This window comes from Cherax quadricarinatus, chromosome 32 (genome assembly GCF_038502225.1).
Source record: "Cherax quadricarinatus isolate ZL_2023a chromosome 32, ASM3850222v1, whole genome shotgun sequence".
Lineage (NCBI taxonomy): Eukaryota > Metazoa > Arthropoda > Malacostraca > Decapoda > Parastacidae > Cherax > Cherax quadricarinatus.
Window position 1 is genome coordinate 30,714,679 of NC_091323.1, and position 19,335 is coordinate 30,734,013.

At 39.6% G+C, this 19,335-nt stretch overlaps 1 protein-coding gene across 9 annotated transcripts in view; it reads left to right on the plus strand.

Annotated features, from left to right (window-relative positions):
* LOC128690140 (lysosomal protective protein) overlaps positions 1-17,180 on the plus strand; it is a 64,655-nt gene extending 47,475 nt beyond the window's left edge. For all 9 annotated transcript variants that reach the window (XM_070090594.1, XM_070090602.1, XM_070090593.1 and 6 more), the window contains exons 9-10: positions 12,601-12,760; positions 15,196-17,180. In XM_070090594.1, coding sequence (XP_069946695.1) covers positions 12,601-12,760; positions 15,196-15,369 — 334 coding nt within the window. In that variant the 3' untranslated portion in view covers positions 15,370-17,180. The remainder of the gene's footprint in view (positions 1-12,600; positions 12,761-15,195) is intronic.
* Positions 17,181-19,335: the final 2,155 nt, after the last annotated feature.

The window sequence follows — 19,335 nt, forward strand, 5'->3', positions numbered from 1 at the left end:
TGATAAGGTATATCTTGTTCAGTTTCTGGGTTACCTTCAAAGTGTTTCTATAGAATACCTTCCAGGAAGACATAAACAGGGTTTTTCATTGGGCAGTGGAGAACAACATGATGTTCATTGGTGATAAGTTCCATCTGCTTAGGTATGGAAAGAATGAAGAACTCAAAAGGAACACTATATACAAAACTCAAGAGGGTCACCAAATAGAACGTAAGGAACACGCAAAAGACCTGGGAATAATTATGTCAGCGGACCTTTCTTTTAAAGACCATAACAAGACAAAGATCACGACAGCCAGGAAGATGACGGGGTGGGTATTGAGAACTTTCAAAATAAGGGAAATAATGCCAATGGTGACACTCTTCAAATTGCTAGTGCTCCCTTGCTTAGAATATTGCTCAGTGCTGATGGCCCCATTCAAAGCAGGAGAAATATCAGAACTGGAACAAATACAGAGATCGTTTACAGCTCACATTGAGCTTGTAAAGCACTTAAATTACTGGGAGCACCTTCAAGTCTTGAACATGTACTCATTGGAGTGTAGGAGAGAGGGAGATACATGATAATATATACCTGGAAAGTACTCGAGGGCCTGGTCCCAAATCTGCACACTGCCATAACATACTGGAGTGAGAGATATGGGAGGAAGTGTAAAATAAACCCAGTGAGGAGCAGGGGTGCGGTGGGGACATTAAGGGTACACTGTATCAACATCTGGGGTTCCAGACTATTCACATCTTGCCAGAAGATATCAGAAACATGGCTGGAGCAAGTGTAGAAGCCTTCAAGAGGAAACTGGATAAGTATCTTCACCAGGTGCCAAATCAACCAGGCTGTGATGGATATGTGGGGCAACGGACCTCCAGCAGCAACAGCCTGGTTGACCAGGGAAGCACCAGACGAGCCTGGCCCATGGCCGGGCTCCGAGAGTAGTCAAACCCTCGAAGCTTTGAGGTATAAAGGTATATTGAAGGTATATGTATGTCACAAGGGGGATCTAAAATGCCAGGAGCAAGGGGACAGTAACCCCTTCTGTATATATTACTAAAGTTAAAAAGAGAAACTTTTGTTTTTCTTTTTGGGTCACCCTGCCTCGGTGGGATATGGCTGGTTTGTTGAAAGAAGATTTTATATATTAAGTGAAAGTGGTGGGGTGTGTTGTCTGATGCTGGAGTTTGTAATCATCCGCAGTGCCGCTTTTGTTGGTTATTAAAGGTTTAAGCTGATTGGCCATGGTAGATCTCCAAGCACAAATACCATAGATGAGATAAGGGCATACAGTGGTACCCTGAGTTTTGAATAGTTCTCAACTTGACCAATTATGTAAGTGTATTATTGTAAGTGCTTCGGTAAGTGTATTTTTAGGGGTCTGAAACGGACAAATCTAATTTACATTATTCCTTATGGGAACAAATTCGTTCGGTAACTTCACTTGAAGAGCCTTCTGGAACAAAGAAAGTTTGAAACTCGGGGTACCACTGTATTAGAGAGTGATATAAAGTAAGGAGTGTCCTTTGGGGCACATAGTATCATATCTTGGAAAGGATGCCTATTGCTGGATGCGGGTCTGAAATTTAAGATTACAGTCAAGGTGGAGACCTAGAAATTTGCCCTCAGTGCGTCTTATAATGGGTCAACCATTTATCAATATGTTTAGCTGAATATTTAATGCTCTCATTTCTAAAAAGCATGAAGTAGGTTTTGTCTATATTGAGAGTAAGTTTGTTGATTGACATCCAGTTTGAAATTTTATGTAGCTCACTCCTTACGGTGTTACTAAGTACTGTATTACAATATTACAATCTGGATGATTAAAGCTTGAACTAGCCTGTTAATTACGATATTATTCTTAGCCCATCATCCAAACTGTAATAGAGTATTTGTCCAGGAGTACAAAAATACGCATAATATTTTTAATCTTTACTAGTAAATTATAAAATAAGAGCATTATAAAAGACAACATAAAAGTGTATTCTTTGGTTTCATTATCACATTACAATATCAGATACATGACTAGAATTGTCACATTACAAAGCACCATATCACAAACATGACTATCCATTACTGACATCACATTACTACAATATCACCCATGTCACAACTGACACATAATTGAGTACAATATCACAAACACCCTTGTCAACTATGACACACGACACCATTGTAACAGTGTCGCACGACACCTTTCTCAGCATTATAACACACCATCTCAACTGTGTCCACATGACACCCTTGGCTCAGTGTAAATCTTCAAACCTTCTCTACAGTGTCCACATGACACCCTTGTCTCCGTGTACATCTACACACTTTCGCTACCGTGTCCACATGACACCCTTATCTCCATGTAAATCTACACACTTTCGCTACCATGTCCACAAGACACCCTTATCTCCATGTAAATCTACACACTTTTGCTACTGTGTCTACACGACACCCTTATCTCCACGTTATAACACACCGTGTCCACATGACACCCTACAGTGTCCGATATTAACACCGTCATGGGGCCAGCCGACTAAGTCCAGTCGCTGCCATCAGGAAACTGTCCAGTCGAAGTCAACAGGAAACTAAGCTATTCGATGCCATCAGGAACAAAGTCCAATCGTTGCCACCAGCAAACTAAGTCCAGTCACTGCCATCAGGAAACTAAGTCCACGTCCCCAGCAGGAAACTTTCGTTGTCAGCCGGAGACGTTACCAGCAAAGTCAAGCAGTGAAGCCATGCTAAACTCACTATGTATGAGGTCTTTACTCTCAGTGAGTAGTGCAGAACACACTATGATGTGAGTACACTGAATGAGGCCGTCAGGTAACTGAGGCCGTCAGACTCGGTGAGCTGTTGTAGACACACTCCTTCTAAGGCCAGTAGATATACACCATAAGATGGTCAGGTGAATACTCTCTACTACCAGTAGATGTATACCATAAGGTGGTCTGGTGAATACTGCTAAGGCCGGCTCAGCAGTCCCAACATTGGGTTTGATGACGTACCCGTGGTACTGCAGGCCTACATGTAAACAATCTAACTGCTAGTTTGGCAGGAGGCCGCCTCAGTAAGTATAGCCAGGTTTGGGTGGGAGATGTAAGTGGTGTCATCTGCGAATAGAACTGGTTTAAGGAGTCACGATGCATTTGGGAGGTCATTGATATAAATACGAAAGAGTAGAGGACCTAGGACACTTCCCTGTGGCACTCCAGCAACTACAGGCTGAGTATTGGAGGTCATGCCATTTGTGTACACATACTATTGTCTACCACTAAGATAAGATTTTAGGTAATTGAGAGAGTGTCCTCTGACCCCATAATGCTTTAGTTTTGGGTGCCAGATATTGTGGTTTACCGTATCAAATGCTTTCCGTAGGATATTCATTTTTTTCAGTTGCTGTGTATAGTAATTCAAGCATCTGAATAATTGCATCATTCATGCTTTTTTTTCAGCCTAAACCCAAACTGGCAGGGGTTCAGTATATTATGGGATAGGAGGTTGGAGTAGATTTGTTTATGTATTATTTTTTTGAAGATTTTAGATAGCAGAGGCAAGTTAGATATTGGTCTGTAGTTATTTAGTTCTGTAGGATCACCTCCTTTGAGGATCGGGGTAACAGAATTGTTAAATAGTGTTGCGATAATGGGGGACAACATATGAGCTGCTTTACCAATGTTGAGTGCAAAACTATTTTGAAAAGCAATAAACTGCTTGAAATGGTTATATAGTAATTTGTACAGGTTTGTATACAAAAGATGTTTTAACCTTTTAAATATTTATTTGAATTTCTGTACTATGAAAAGTTTCCCGAGTATCGCAAGAATGAATTCTTCATCACTGGAGAATCTTATGCTGGTGTGTACGTACCAACTCTGGCTGTACGGGTACTACAGAGTCAAGAAGATTTCAGCATAAATCTTCAAGGGTATGCTATTGGCAATGGGCTAGCCAGGAAGATGACGGGGGTGGGTATTGAGAACTTTCAAAATAAGGGAAATAATGCCAATGGTGACACTCTTCAAATTGCTAGTGCTCCCTCGCTTAGAATATTGCTCAGTGCTGATGGCCCCATTCAAAGCAGGAGAAATATCAGAGCTGGAACAAATACAGAGATCATTTACGGCTCACATTGAGCTTGTAAAGCACCTAAATTACTGGTAATGCCAACAAGTGTTGAACATGTATTCACTGGAGTGGAGGAGAGAAAAATAAATGATAATATATACCTGGAAAATACTCGAGGGCCTGGTCCCAAATCTGCACATGGCCATAACTACGTAATGGAGTGAGAGATATGGGAGGAAGTGTAAAATAAACCCGGGAGGAGCAGGGGTGTGGTGGGGACAATAAGGGAACACTGTATCAATATCTGGGGTCCCAGACTATTCAACATCTTACCAGAAGATATCAGAAACACGGCTGGGACAAGCGTAGAAGCCTTCAAGAGGAAACTGGACATGTATCTTCACCAGGTGCCAGATCAACCAGGCTATGATGGATATGTGGGGCAGTGGGCCTCCAGCAGCAACAGTCTGGTTGACCAAGCAAGCACCAGATGAGCCTGGCCCATGGCCAGACTCAGAGAGTAGATTAGCTCTTGAAACTCTTCAAAGGTATATCAAATGTATATGTTTCCATATAGTACCTTCCAACTGTTTGCATACAATCTCCACACTTTTCATGGTAAAAATATCAGGGATACTGATCTCAAGTTCATAGTTTTCTTCAATATTGGTACAGTACTATCTTTGCATTTTTGCTGCTGTCTAGTATTGCTATTTTAAGTACGATATTGTATTTTGTAGATCTATGATAGTGGTATGTGAAGCTATACTAGCTTCCCTAGCCAGCTAAGGAATTATTCTGTGCTGACAAGTTAGCTCTCAGGTGGAGAGTGGCATTGCAGTTGGGAGAATTTGGTACCAAGAATTAAGAATTTTTTTTTTTTTATCTTAATTTTTATTTCATGGAGGGGGAGCATTAAACCCATAGGGGCTCATACAGTATCTTATTATTATTATTATTATTACAATCTGAACTAAGCACTAAACCCACAAGGTTCATACAGATACAGTAACTTGGGAGTGGTAGGCACTCAGATTCGATCTGTAGAATTGTAGTGTAGCTCCAGTTGTTTAGATCAAGTGTCATTCTCCGACTTCAAGGGACCTTCTTTGAAGGGAGATTTTTTATCAACAGTTTTTTATGATTCATACATATGTGATGTGTTCATATATTTTTTTTTTCCAAAATTTAGTCACAAAGTGTTAGTACCTGGTATTTGTATTTTCACAGCTATGCTATTTAATTAGGTCTCCAGAAATCTAGGAAATCCAGTAGTCTAACTGTAATGCATTTGTGGTGTCCCACTGTACAGTGGTACCTTGATTTAAGAGTGCCCCAACTTATGAGTTTTCGAAGTTACGAGCCATTGCTTGGCCAATTTTTTGCTTCGAGTTGCGAGCCAAAGTCTGAGTTACGAGCGAGCTTCAGATATTAAAGCAGAAGGAATCAATAAAGGCTATAATGCCAGCCAAGGGCTAGCGTTATATTAGGTCCTGCTAACTTCTCAGGAGAGTAATTCCATAAGTTTTCGATCAAATTTCGTATTTTTGGTATCATTACCACCGGGAAAAGCTTCTCTATCATTTCATAAATTTTTTTTTTTTTCAAAAAAATTTTGACACCAGGAGACTCTTCAGGATTTGGGGTTGTGACAGTCAAAGGGTTAACCCTTTCAGGGTTGAGAGGCCCTCTCCTAAACTTGTTCTCAGGGTCAGTAATAATAAAAAAAAAAAAAACTTCTTACGAAATGATAGAGAATCTTTTCCCAATCATAATGACACCAAAAGTATGAAATTTGATGGAAAACTTATGGAATTATGTTCTCGCGAAGTTAGCAGTTTCGATGATGTTTACACATCGGCGAGTTTGCTGAATTTGAGCCCTATTTTTGGCCAATTGCAATGGACCAGTCGACAAAACTCATAGCTATTTCATTAGAACTCCGTTTGTTCCATTGAATGAATACAAGAAACCATCCAATTACCAATTTCAACTATCCAGTAAAGTGGTCAGGAATTGGCAATTTTGCCAATTTCACACAAATTTCAAAAGATGCCAATTTCAGAATAGGGTCCAGAATAAACAAGACAGACATTCCTGGCACTAAAATAACATTTTCTCTGTTCATTAGTCATGTCCCCAGGCCCCTCTTACATTTCTTTTGCTTTCCACTTTGAACTTTTATTCTCACAAAAAAATAGAAAATTTACTGTTATGCAGACTACTGCATTAGTGTAAAAATGGTATAAATAATATCAGCACACTTATGAAAGAATATTACACTCGCCAATTGATGTCTATTGGACGCATGGCATGATTTGTTTACTCTTGAATGTTGGCAAAAGTCGAACATTTCTGCTACTTTGAGCTCAATTTCAAGGTACTTTTCATTGTGAAACCAATCAAAATCATCTCAATTTCTGTAATATGTACATGTATGTCTTCCATTCTATAAAATGACACCAAGAAAATGAGAATACAACCATAAATACCATACGAAAATACACTGCAAAGTTGCTGTTTTAAACAAGAAACCTGGTCGGAGTTTTTTTTTCTCATTATGCACTGTGTGCTACAGGAATTTTTTTTGTACTGTGCACACTGACCACGCAGACCCATTCTTTCATATGTAGACCTACCAGCTTTCTCTCGCTAGATTTGAAGGCGCTAGAATTAACGCGTACTAGTACGGTACCAACCCTGGTGTGCAAGCCATACTAGTACGACACCAACCCTGAAAGGGTTAAGCATCAGCGATTTTGCCCACTTTGAGTCTTATTTTAAGCCAACCAGTCAACCAAATTAGCTATTTCACTAATATGTCTCCCATTTTATCAACTGGGCACAAGAAATAGCCCAATCAACTATTTTAACTACTCAGTAAAGTGATCAGAAATTGGTAATTTGACCAAGTTCATACAAATTTCAAAATAGGGTTTAGAATTAACAATGTAGGCATTCCTGACACTAAAATAACATTTATTCTGTTCATTAGTTATGTTCCCAGGCATTGCACACAAATTCCATTTTGACTTTTTATTCACACAAAAAATAGATTTTCTGTTATACAATACAGTGGACCCCCGCATAACGATATTAATCCGTTCCTGAGAGCTCAATGTTATGCGAAATTATCGTTATGCGAATGAATTTTCCCCATAAGAAATAATGGAAATCAAATTAATCCGTTCCTGACACCCAAAAGTATGAAAAAAAAAAATTTTACCACATGAAATATTAATTTTAATACACACAAACTGAAGAAGACATGCACAGTTACATAACACTTACCTTTATTGAAGACCTGGTGATAATTGATGGGATGGGAGGAGGAGAGAGTCTTAGTGTTTAGAAGGGGAATTCCCTTCTATTAAGACTTGAGGTGTCAAGTCCTTTTCTGGGGTTACTTCCCTTCTTCTTTTAATGCCACTAGGACCAGCTTCAGTCACTGGACTTCTGTCGCACAACATATCTGTCCATAGAGGTCTGTACCTCTCGTTCCTTTATGACTTTCCTAAAGTGGTTCACAACATTGTCAGTGTAATAGTCACCAGCATGGCTTGCAACAGCTGTCTGAGGGTGATTTTCATCCATGAAGGGTTGCACTTTAAGCCACATTGCACAGATTTCCTTAATCTTTGAAGTAGGCAACTTCTTCAATTTCTCTCTCCCCTCCTCCGAAGCAGTTTCCTCAGGTGTGGCCTCATGCTGATGAAGATGATCTAGCAGCTCCTCAGTGGTTAGTTCTTCATTGTCCTCCTCCACCAACTCTTCCACATCCCCAGTAACCTCCAACCCTAAGAACTTTCCAGGGTTAGCCTCAAACCCTTCAAAATCCCTTTGGTCTACACATTCTGGCCACAGTTTCTTCCAGAGTTCAAGGTCCTCTTAGCCACTCCCTCCCAAGCCTTACCTATAAGGTTTACACAATTGAGGATATTAAAGTGCTCTCTCCAAAACTCTCTTAGAGTCAATTGAGTTTCTGAGGTCACTACAAAGCACCTTTCAAACAGAGCTTTTGTGTATAGTTTTTTGAAGTTTGCAATAACCTGCTGGTCCATGGGCTGCAGGAGACGAGTGGTATTAGGAGGCAAAAACTTTACCTTAATGAAGTTCATGTCCCCACAAAGTCGCTCTGCCAAGTCTGTAGGATGACCAGGGGCATTGTCTAACACCAGGAGGCATTTAAGGTCTAATTTCTTTTCAGTTAGGTAATTTTTCACATTGGGGGCAAATGCTTGGTGTAACCAGTCATAGAAAAAGTCCCTAGTGACCCATGCCTTACTGTTTGCCCTCCACAGCACACACAAATTAGCCTTGAGGATATTCTTTTGCTTGAATGCTCTGGGAGTTTCAGAGTGATACACTAATAAAGGCTTCACTTTGCAATCACCACTAGCATTGGCACACATGAGAAGAGTAACCCTGTCTTTCATAGGCTTATGTCCTGGGAGTGCCTTTTCCTCCTGAGTAATGTAGGTCCTGCTTGGCATTTTCTTCCAAAACAGGCCTGTTTCGTCACAAACACTTGTTCAGGTTTCAGTCCTTCACTATCTATGTACTCCTTGAATTCCTGCACATATTTTTCAGCTGCTTTGTGGTCTGAACTGGCAGTCTCACCATGCCTTATCACACTATGTATGCCACTACGCTTCTTAAATCTCTCAAACCAACCTTTGCTGGCCTTAAATTCACTCACATCATCACTAGTTGCAGGCATTTTTTTAATTAAATCCTGATGCAACTTCCTAGCCTTTTCACTTATTATCGCTTGAGAGATGCTATCTCCTGGTATCTGTTTTTCGTTTATCCACACCAATAAGAGTCTCTCAACATCTTCTATCACTTGCGATCTCTGTTTCGAAAACACAGTTGAACCTTTGGCAAGAACAACTTCCTTGATTGCCGTTTTCTTGGACACAATAGTAGCGATGGTTGATTGGGGTTTACTATACAACCTGGCCAGCTCAGAGACACGTACTCCACTTTCATACTTAGCAATGATCTCTTTCTTCATCTCTATAGTAATTTTCACCCTTATTCCTGTAGGGTTGGCACTAGAAGCTTTCTTGGGGCCCATGGTCACTTATTTTGCAGATAAAATCACCAAAAACGCTTTAATAATACGAAATGTTCCGATTGTATGCTTGGATGTTACCGCGGAGGCTGGCTGGTAAACAATGCCACCCGCGAAACGTGAGGCTGGCTCAGGCCACACATTAGACGCGTCTCGGACGAATAGCGCTGAGCGGGTCTTTTAGAGGTATGCGAGGCAAAATCTTATCGGTATGTGGATTTAACGTTATGTGATGCCAACGGTATGCGGGGGTCCACTGTATTGTAATAATTGTATAAATAATATCAGCGCATTCGTGAACGCACATTAGACCCACCAGCTGACATGTATTGGATGTGTGATGTGATTTTTTTACTCAAACATAGGCAAAATCGAGCATTATCGTTATTTTGAGCTCAGTTTCAAGCTACTTTCTGTCCTAAAACCAATCAAAATCATCTTATTTCTGTAATATATCTTCCATTCTATCAAATGGGACCAAGAAATTGAGAATACAACTTTAAAAAACAATACAAAAATACACTGCAAAGTCACTGTTTTCAACCAAAAATATGGTCGCAGTTTTTTCTGATGCACTGCATGCTGCAGGATTTTTTTTAGTATATGGTGCACACATATCATAGATCCATTCTCTCATACCTAGGCCCAAAGTTACTGCTCACAGTTTATGAGTGAGCTGAGCACATGGCATAGTACTACGGCACTGACAGCAACCTTAAAGCCGCAGTACTACAGCACAGTCAGTGAAACGATTGAAGACTTGGTTAATGTCTGCTTGAAGATTTGCAGTGTCCTCGAATTCTGGTATCATCAGCAAAGGAGGACATTGTGCTGTGGCTCACATCTCTTTCTGTGTGTCAGATATGAGGAAAAGGATGCTATCCCAATAATGTTATGAAAAAAACAACTCTTAAATACCACTGATGCAGCAAAATTTGCAAAAGCATAATTTTGTCAATTTTCCACCAAATTTCTTACTTTTTGTTTTATTACCTTCAGAAAAATATTCTCTACTATTTCATAAGAAAAAAAAATTGAAAATTCTTGGACATTGCGGGTCTGGGCAATGAAAGGGTTAAATGGGTGTCAGAAAACAATATGAAGTTCAGTGAAGACAAACTTCAGTTACTCCACAATGGAAAACTTGAGGAAATAAAAACAGGATATGTGTACAGAATAAATTTCAACCACACAATAGAGCAAAACCACTAATGTGAAGGACATGGGAGTAGTAATGTCAGAGAATCTCACTTTCAAAGAACACAATAATGTGTCTACTACATCTGCTTGGGAAAATTATAGGATGGATAATGAGAACCTTCAGAACTAGGGATACCAAGCCAGTGATGATTCTCTTCAAAGCACTTGTTCTCTCTCTGCTGGAATATTGCTGTACAGTAATGGCCCCTTTCAAAGCAGGCCAAATTGTAGACCTGGAAAATATACAGTGAACTTTCATCGCACATATAAGTACCATAAGGCACCAAAATTACTGGGAACATTCGAAATCCCCTGGAATGCAGGCGAGAGAGACATGATAATATACACTTGGAAAATCATAAGAGAGACTAGTCCCAAATCTGCACATGGAAATCACTCCCTATGAAAGTAAAAGATTCAGCAGGTGATGTAACATCCACTAAGTGAAAAGCAGGGATGCCAGGAGTGTGCTAAGAGACAACACAATAAATGTCAGAGGTTCAAGACTGTTCAACTGCCTCCCAGCATAAATAAGGGAGGTAACTGGACAGACACCTAAAGTCAGTACCTGACCAGCTGGGCTGTGGTTTGTATGTTGGTTTGAGTGTGGCCAGCAGTAACAGCCTGGTTGATCAGGCCAATCCACTGTGAGGTCTGGTCATGGACCGGGCCACAGGGGCGTCGACTCTCGGAATACCCTTCAGGTATATTCCAGGTAACCAGTGCCTTTTTTAATTCACTAGATCTTATAAACTGGATACAGCATATTCCTTCCATAGAAAGTGGGAAGCATGAGCATGAATGACCCTCACAACCACCACCACCACTCACATCATATATTTATTGAGTTGCACATTCTTGTTTGAAATAGTGACAAGAAAGAGTTTTATCATACCTTGCTCCCTGTCACAACATTAATGTGGGGATACAGCTCATGTGGTTCTTATCGGCCAAAATGGCTGACTTTGGCCTTCACCTATGACCTTTGTCTTTGCTACATCATAAGTACTATACAATTTTATTTTTAATAACATTTCTACACTTTATTATCAATTGCCAACATATTCAACAGTTATATAAATGCAATTTCACATGCTGAGGGTCCAGGTTCGATTCCTGGCAGGAGTGGAAACACTGGATGTGTTTCCTTACACCTGTTGTCCTGTTCACCTAGCAACTAGGTACCTGGGTGTTAGTTGACTGGTGTGGGTTGCATCCTGGGGACAAGATTGAGGACCCCAATGGCAATAAGACAGACAGTCCTTCAATGATGCACTGCCTTTCTTGGGTTATCCTGGGTGGGTAACCCTCCAGGGTTAGAAATCTGAGCAAAATCTTATCTTAGAATGTGTAACTAGTGTAAATGTGTGTACACCTATATGTGGTTGCAGGGGTTGAGTCCTAGCTTCTGGCCCTGCCTCTCAACTTGCCACTTGCCAGATTCACACTCTTGTGGGTCCTGTTGTGCCTATTCTTAACACTGTATGGAGTCTGCCCTCACCACTCCATTGAGGTCATTCCACTTGACCACCCCGAGACTGAAGAAATACTTCCTGACATCCCTGACTCGTCTGTAGATGTTTTCAACTTCCATGTGTTAAACTAGCCATGTGAGTAACCTAACAGCCATAACCACCACTACCTCCCACTTTTAACAATTCTCTTAGAAATTATGTTTCATGCCTAATTGTGTTCTTGGCACCTCCAGCATCACTTTTATTTCTTTTGGGTGCTGTGATTAATATCCAGAGATGAAGTAAAATGATATTAATGAAAAGTAAAGGATAAACACACACAGACTATTGTATGGTATATGTATAAAGACTATCAACTAGTTTGTTTACCAGCAGTGATGCTATTGTGCCTTCCTTACAGCAAAACAACAGCTTTGCCCAAGGGGTGGAGGGATGCACTGTAAGGTAATGTGATCCATTAATTCCAACCCAGGGAGCATTAATGGTCATGGTTAGCTACTATTGAAAACGAAAAACTAAATTTAAATCACTGAATGGTGAAAATATAAGCTATGATATGCGATTTATGATTGTCTACTGTACATTATTGATCTATATTTGTCTTTTTTGTTTGGTTTAATAGATGAATAGTAAAATCTTATTAAAACTAATTCAAGTACCTTCAAATTCTAAGTTATTCTGAATAGATTGGGTATCTAATACAGTGCTATATTATGTACCAGATATGATTATGATGTAGCTTATTAAGTATGTGACTGTAGAAGATATATTACAATTAGATTGCTTTATATCTTTTAGTGATGAAGTGAATGCCAACTACAAGCGTGATTATGACACAATGAGGCCCCAGTATGAGTTTTTGACACCACAAGTGCGTGGTCTTATTTACAATGGAGATATTGATATGGCCTGCAATTTCTTGGGGGATGAATGGTTTGTGGAGAGTCTTGGATTAAAGGTAAGTTGACTTATTACTTCATATCTGTCATATCATATCACATAATGTGAGGGTCTTGGCAAGAAGTGTGGAGTTAAAAGATAAAGAATCAAACACAAAGTGGGAGTTGTCTCAGTTGCTCTTTGCTGATGACACTGCTTTTGGGAGATTCTGAAGAGAAGTTGCAGAGGTTGGTGGATGAATTTGGTAGGGTATGTAAAAGAAGGAAGTTAGAAGTGAATATAGAAAAGAGTAAGGCGATGAGGACAAAAAGATTAGGTGACGAAAGATTGGAAATCAGATTGGAAGGAGAGAGTATGGAGGTGGTGAATGTATTCAGATATTTGGGAGTGGATGTGTCAGCAGATGGGTCTATGAAGGATGAGGTGAATCATAGAATTGATGAGGAAAAAAGGGTGAGTGGTGCATTTAGGAATCTGTGGAGACAAAGAACTTTGTCCGTGGAAGCAAAGAGGGGAATGTGAGTATACAGTAGTTATACCAACACACTTATGTGGGTGTGAAGCATGGGTGATGAATGTTGCAACGAGGAGAAGGCTGGAGGCAGTGGAGATGTCATGTCTGAGGGCAGCGTGTGGTGTGAATATAATGCAGAGACTTCGAGTGTATAAATTTGTAGTGGAGGGAAGGCAGGGTAGGGGTCGGCCTAGGAAAGGTTGGAGGGAAGGGGTAAAGGAGGTTGTGTGTGCGAGGGGCTTGGACTTCCAGCAAGCATGCGTGAGGGTATTTGATAGGAGTGAATGGAGACAAATGGTTTTTAATACTTGATGTGCTGTTGGGGTTTGAGCAAAGTAACATTTATGAAGGGATTCAGGGAAACTGGCAGGCCAGACTCGAGTCCTGGAGATGGGAAATACAGTGTCTTCATTCTGAAGGAGGAGTGTTAATGTTGCAGTTTTATAACTGTAGTGTAAAGCACCCCTCTGGCAAGACAGTGATGGAGTGAATGATTATGTAAGTTTTTCTCTTTCGGGCCACCGTGCCTTGGTGGGAATTGGCCGATGTGTTAATAATTTAATAATCTGTTAGCTGGACTTGAGTCCCAGAGGTAGGAAGTACAGGGTTTTTTGTTTTTTGGTGACATATAAACTGTTGTATCTGTGTGCCTGTGGCAAGACAGTGACAATGTGAATTATGGCGAAAGTGTTTCTTTTTCGGGTCTCTCTGCCTCGGTGGGAGACAGCCAGTGTTTAGAAAAGAAAAATCTGTTAAAATTATTTAGAATTGAAGTGATTGTGTGCATTTTTTTCTCTATCCTCTCTAATTGTCACTACCTGAACAACCTCTCCTCAGCCCTCTGGATAATACTTTTTAGTAACTGCACTTTTTCCTAATCACAAAGCTTTGAATTCTCTACATAATACTCACACCACTCTCATAAATGGTTTTGAAAACCAACAGGTTGAAGATTGAAACACTTATGCAACATATGGGAATCTTTATGAAGGAAATGTTTCCTTAATAAAGATTCCCATATGTTGCATAAGTGTTTCAATCTTCAGCTTGTGGGTTTTGAAAACCATTTATCATGTGTGTCAAACACTGCAACATCATAGGATCTCCATACGAGGAATTCTTCAATACTTGTCCAACCTTTGGACAAAGGCCTACTTACACTAGTGGATGGTTCCACTGTGATCCCACCTCCTCTGGCAATATACTGTACTTTCTAAAAGAGTGATGGATTGAACACATTGATTCCAAACTGAGGGACTGATTACATCAAACTACTCCTCTCCTTGCCCCTTTCTGCTTGATGTTGGACTGATGAAGCCACTGTGGCAAAATGTTTCCTTAATAAAGATTCCCATATGTTGCATAAACATCTCAGTCCACACCATGCTGTACTGTTAGATATATCAGCCTCCTCTTTGCTGCAACATTCACAACTCAAGCTTCACACCCATATAAGTGTTGGTACCACTATACTCTCATACATTACCCTCTTTACCTCTATGGATAATGTTCTTTGTCTCCACAGATGCTTCATTGTACCACCCACCTATTTTTCTTCATCAGTTCTTTTGCAACTTCTCATCTGCTTTCAAGAAAGCAGTTTCTCCTGGAAGCTGCTTTCTTGAAAGAGTAACAGTATGCAGAATATTTCAGGATATCCTAATCACTTCCTGGTTTCAGACTACTGAAGGCATACTCTAAATGTTTTATTAAAAAAAAATCACCCTTTGATCACCCCTGCTTGCATTAAGAAGCAATGATGATTTGGGGGATGAAAGATTTCCTCAACATTGATGTCAATTACCCAAATGTTGCAATACCACATAAGTGTTAATCAAATGAATTTGCAACAACAGGCAAATTCAAACAGGAATTAGAGTACCAAGCAAAGTGAGATATTATCTCGTTTAAATTTGCTGTAGGAGTGGAAGTTGGGTAACATTTGAAAAAATCTTGATGAAAATATGTTCTCTCCATAGGTACTGGAAGGACGTAAGATGTGGCATCAAGGTGGACAAGTTGGAGGATTTGTGAAGCGTTTCCAAAACCTTGATTTATTGACTGTTCGAGGAGCTGGTCACATGGTTCCTGAAGACAAGCCAGCACCTGCTCTGAAGATGATCACTTCATTCATTTTCAAAAAGCCTTACTAGATATAATGAAAAAGAACATGTACTGGGAAATAAGCTGATAGAGCTATGTGATAAGAAGGATGTGGTATAATTACATGAATAAAAATTATATTTAGGCGTCTCAATGATGTAATAACACGGTATATGTCTAAATATACTTTATGCCATACAGTACAACCTCATTGACTCAAGATTGGTCAGGGTAAGGAGAAATTTGAGATGTGCATGTTTCTAATTATATTTTCAGCACTTAAAAAAAAAAAAAAAAAAAAAAATTACCCAACACTGTGGTCACTGCTCTCTTAAAATTAGTACATTGTATACATCTGAAGTTGAAGATAACTCTGCATCATCAGCTATCCTATATGCAAATGTTTGTCTTCATCACTGTGCTTTGAGGAGGTACTTTGAACTGGAGTGAATATTTAGCATACATCTGAGGTGGAGGTACTTCTGATCCATTGTGCTGTATAGCCCTTGTGGCTTAGCACTTCTTTTTTGATTATAATAATAATAATCTGATCCATTGAATATTTAGCATAACTTCATTAGAGTGGAGAATGTACATGGAACTGGCATGAATGTTTAGTCTACACATTTTTAAGCAACAGGAAATTGGTATCTTGACCATGTGCTAAGAGTACCAGTTATAACTTCTTCGGTACTGAAATCAGTGTAGTATTGGTTCAGTAAAGAATAATGGACTTCAGAATCCATAATATAATTAAAACTTTATGCTCTTACAAATATAAGATCAAAAATTGCATCTAATCTCTGCTGCTGGTAAACAAAAATGTGTTGGGTTAGAGAGGTTTGTGCATTTGTGGTCAATGTACATTTGACCAGAGTAGCTTTCTAGTCAATTTTAGTGCTGCTTTGTTATTATAATTTGCTAATCAAAGAATTTTTTTTTAACATGTCCTCCTCTCACCAAGGCAGGGTGACCCAAATAAGAAAAACTTTCAGTATCATTCACACAATCACTGTCTTTGCAGAGGCACGCAGATAGAACAGTTCATTATTATAATAATCAAAAAGAAGCGCTAAGCCACAAGGACTATACAGCATAGAACAGTTCAGATGTCACTCCAAGCAGAAAATGTACATGCCAAATTCTATCATCCTACATATGCCACCCACAATTTTATGATTAGAACACAATGGGAGAGCAACTTAGATAATTTTCAGGTTAAGAAATGCAGAGGTGATAGTTTGAAATAAGTAGCATGAGATAATCTTGAAGTTGTACTGTAGTTGCTGGTATTGTATGAGGTGCATTATGAAACAATGCCCATCAAAGTTTATATACATATTTTCTTGACCAAATATGACTTTTTTTTTATATATTCCAGTTTACATAAATAAATCTCACACACACACACAATATATATATATATATACCTACCTACCTACCATCCGACTTACGACCTGCTCGACTTACGACCATGTTTTTTATGCCAAATTTCTGGGAAATAAACAACTATTTGTGTTGTACACAGTGTTTATCCTAAACCTTACAGTATAAAATACAGTACTTACAGCATAAAAAGTAAAGTAAAACATGAAATACCAAAATAAAACAATAAAATAGTCATTACAAAAATGTCTTGTTGATATTCAGTAGTAAAGTTCGACTTACGACCATTTCGACTCATGACCGGTTTCTCGGAACCGAACTCGGTCGTAAGTTGGATGGTAGGTGTATATATATATTATATAAAATATATATATAAATGAAATTATGTACACATTTGTGCAATATTCATTTTTACTTGCTGAATTTATTACACTATTTGAAGTTTTTACTTGTTATAAATTCTTTTAATTGCTAATTCGTTTTTAACCCCTAACTTACTGGTACTGAGGTTTGCTTGAAAAACTAAACCTGCGATGATGCCAGTGAAAGGCTTTCGATCCAAGGAATTTGAGCCTGATTACTAGTTCCTCCCATTACATATGTTGTATGGCCCCTATGGGTTTAGTGTTTTATTAATATACAACCATGGTTCGTCTTTTATTCATACTACAGGTCTCCCTCCATATTCATGAGGGTTAGGGGATCAAGAACCTCGCGAATGTTGAAATATTGCGAATGTTTGGTGCCCAAATATATTGTAGGGAAATATAATAGCATTTACTTATAGATGAATGGTTCAGAGAACCGACATGTTGATAAATTAGACACATGTGCAACTCTTGGGTATCTTTATTGAGGAAACGTTTTGCCACACAGTGGCTTCATCAGTCCATACAAAGGAGAATCTTGAAGAACAGGAGGAGAATGAGGTAATCAGTCCCTCAACCTTGAGTCGATGTGGTCAGTCCATCAATCTTTAATAGATTGATGGACTGACCACATCGACTCAAGGTTGAGGGACTGATTACCTCATTCTCCTCCTGTTCTTCAAGATTCTCCTTGTATGGACTGATGAAGCCACTGTGTGGCAAAACGTTTCCTGAATAAAGATACCCAAGAGTTGCACATGTGTCTAATTTATCAGCATTTACTTAGCCTAACAATGCTGCTTCCTTAACCTATTGAACCATGAACAATCATAAAACATATGAAAACATCGTAAAATATTGTACTAGTGCTGGCCCTTAGGTAAAGAAGGTGAGAAAGACTATAGAAAGAATTTGTAGCAGAGTACCAAAGTGAAGGAGGGAGAGAGAGGGGAAAATGCACCACCTTCAGTGATTCTACAATATGTATGATACTAAAGCAGCATGAGTCGATAAAGGCTGTAGTGCCAGCCAGTGATAAAGTGTAGCATTAATAGTGTAGCAAGTAAGTTAAGCAATTATCGTTAGAAAAAGGACAGCACCAACCTGACTCCTCCAGTGTTGTTGGAGTTATATAGGGCGACTGACAACACCGCTGTCTCTACCACCTCCACTATGTAAGGCTTATGTCTCGGTGGCGCTTATACACCCAACGACACCAACACAGCAACACTTGTGACATAATGAGGTATTTTATTCATTCTCGAGTATATGTCATGTTTCTATGTTATTAATATTGTTTATTATGTCATATTAGATTTTTTTTTTTTTATTATTATTATAACACTGGCCGATTCCCACCAAGGCAGGGTGGCCCGAAAAAGAAAAACTTTCACCATCATTCACTCAATCACTGTCTTGCCAGAAGGGTGCTTTACACTACAGTTTTTAAACTGCAACATTAACGCCCCTCCTTCAGAGTGCAGGCACTGTACTTCCCATCTCCAGGACTCAAGTCCGGCCTGCCGATTTTCCTGAACCCCTTCATAAATGTTACTTTGCTCACACTCCAACAGCACGTCAAGTATTAAAAACCATTTGTCTCCATTCACTCCTATCAAACACGCTCACGCATGCCTGCTGGAAGTCCAAGCCCCTCGCACACAAAACCTCCTTTACCCCCTCCCTCCAACCTTTCCTAGGCCGACCCCTACCCCGCCTTCCTTCCACTACAGACTGATACACTCTTGAAGTCACTCTGTTTTGCTCCATTCTCTCTACATGTCCGAACCACCTCAACAACCCTTCCTCAGCCCTCTGGACAACAGTTTTGGTAATCCCGCACCTCCTCCTAACTTCCAAACTACGAATTCTCTGCATTATATTCACACCACACATTGCTCTCAGACATGACATCTCCACTGCCTCCAGCCTTCTCCTCACTGCAACATTCATCACCCATGCTTCACACCCATATAAAAGCGTTGGTAAAACTATACTCTCATACATTCCCCTCTTTGCCTCCAAGGACAAAGTTCTTTGTCTCCACAGACTCCTAAGTGCACCACTCACCCTTTTCCCCTCATTAATTCTATGATTCACCTCATCTTTCATAGACCCATCCGCTGACACGTCCACTCCCAAATATCTGAATACATTCACCTCCTCCATACTCTCTCCCTCCAATCTGATATCCAATCTTTCATCACCTAATCTTTTTGTTATCCTCATTACCTTCTCTTTCCTGTATTCACTTTTAATTTT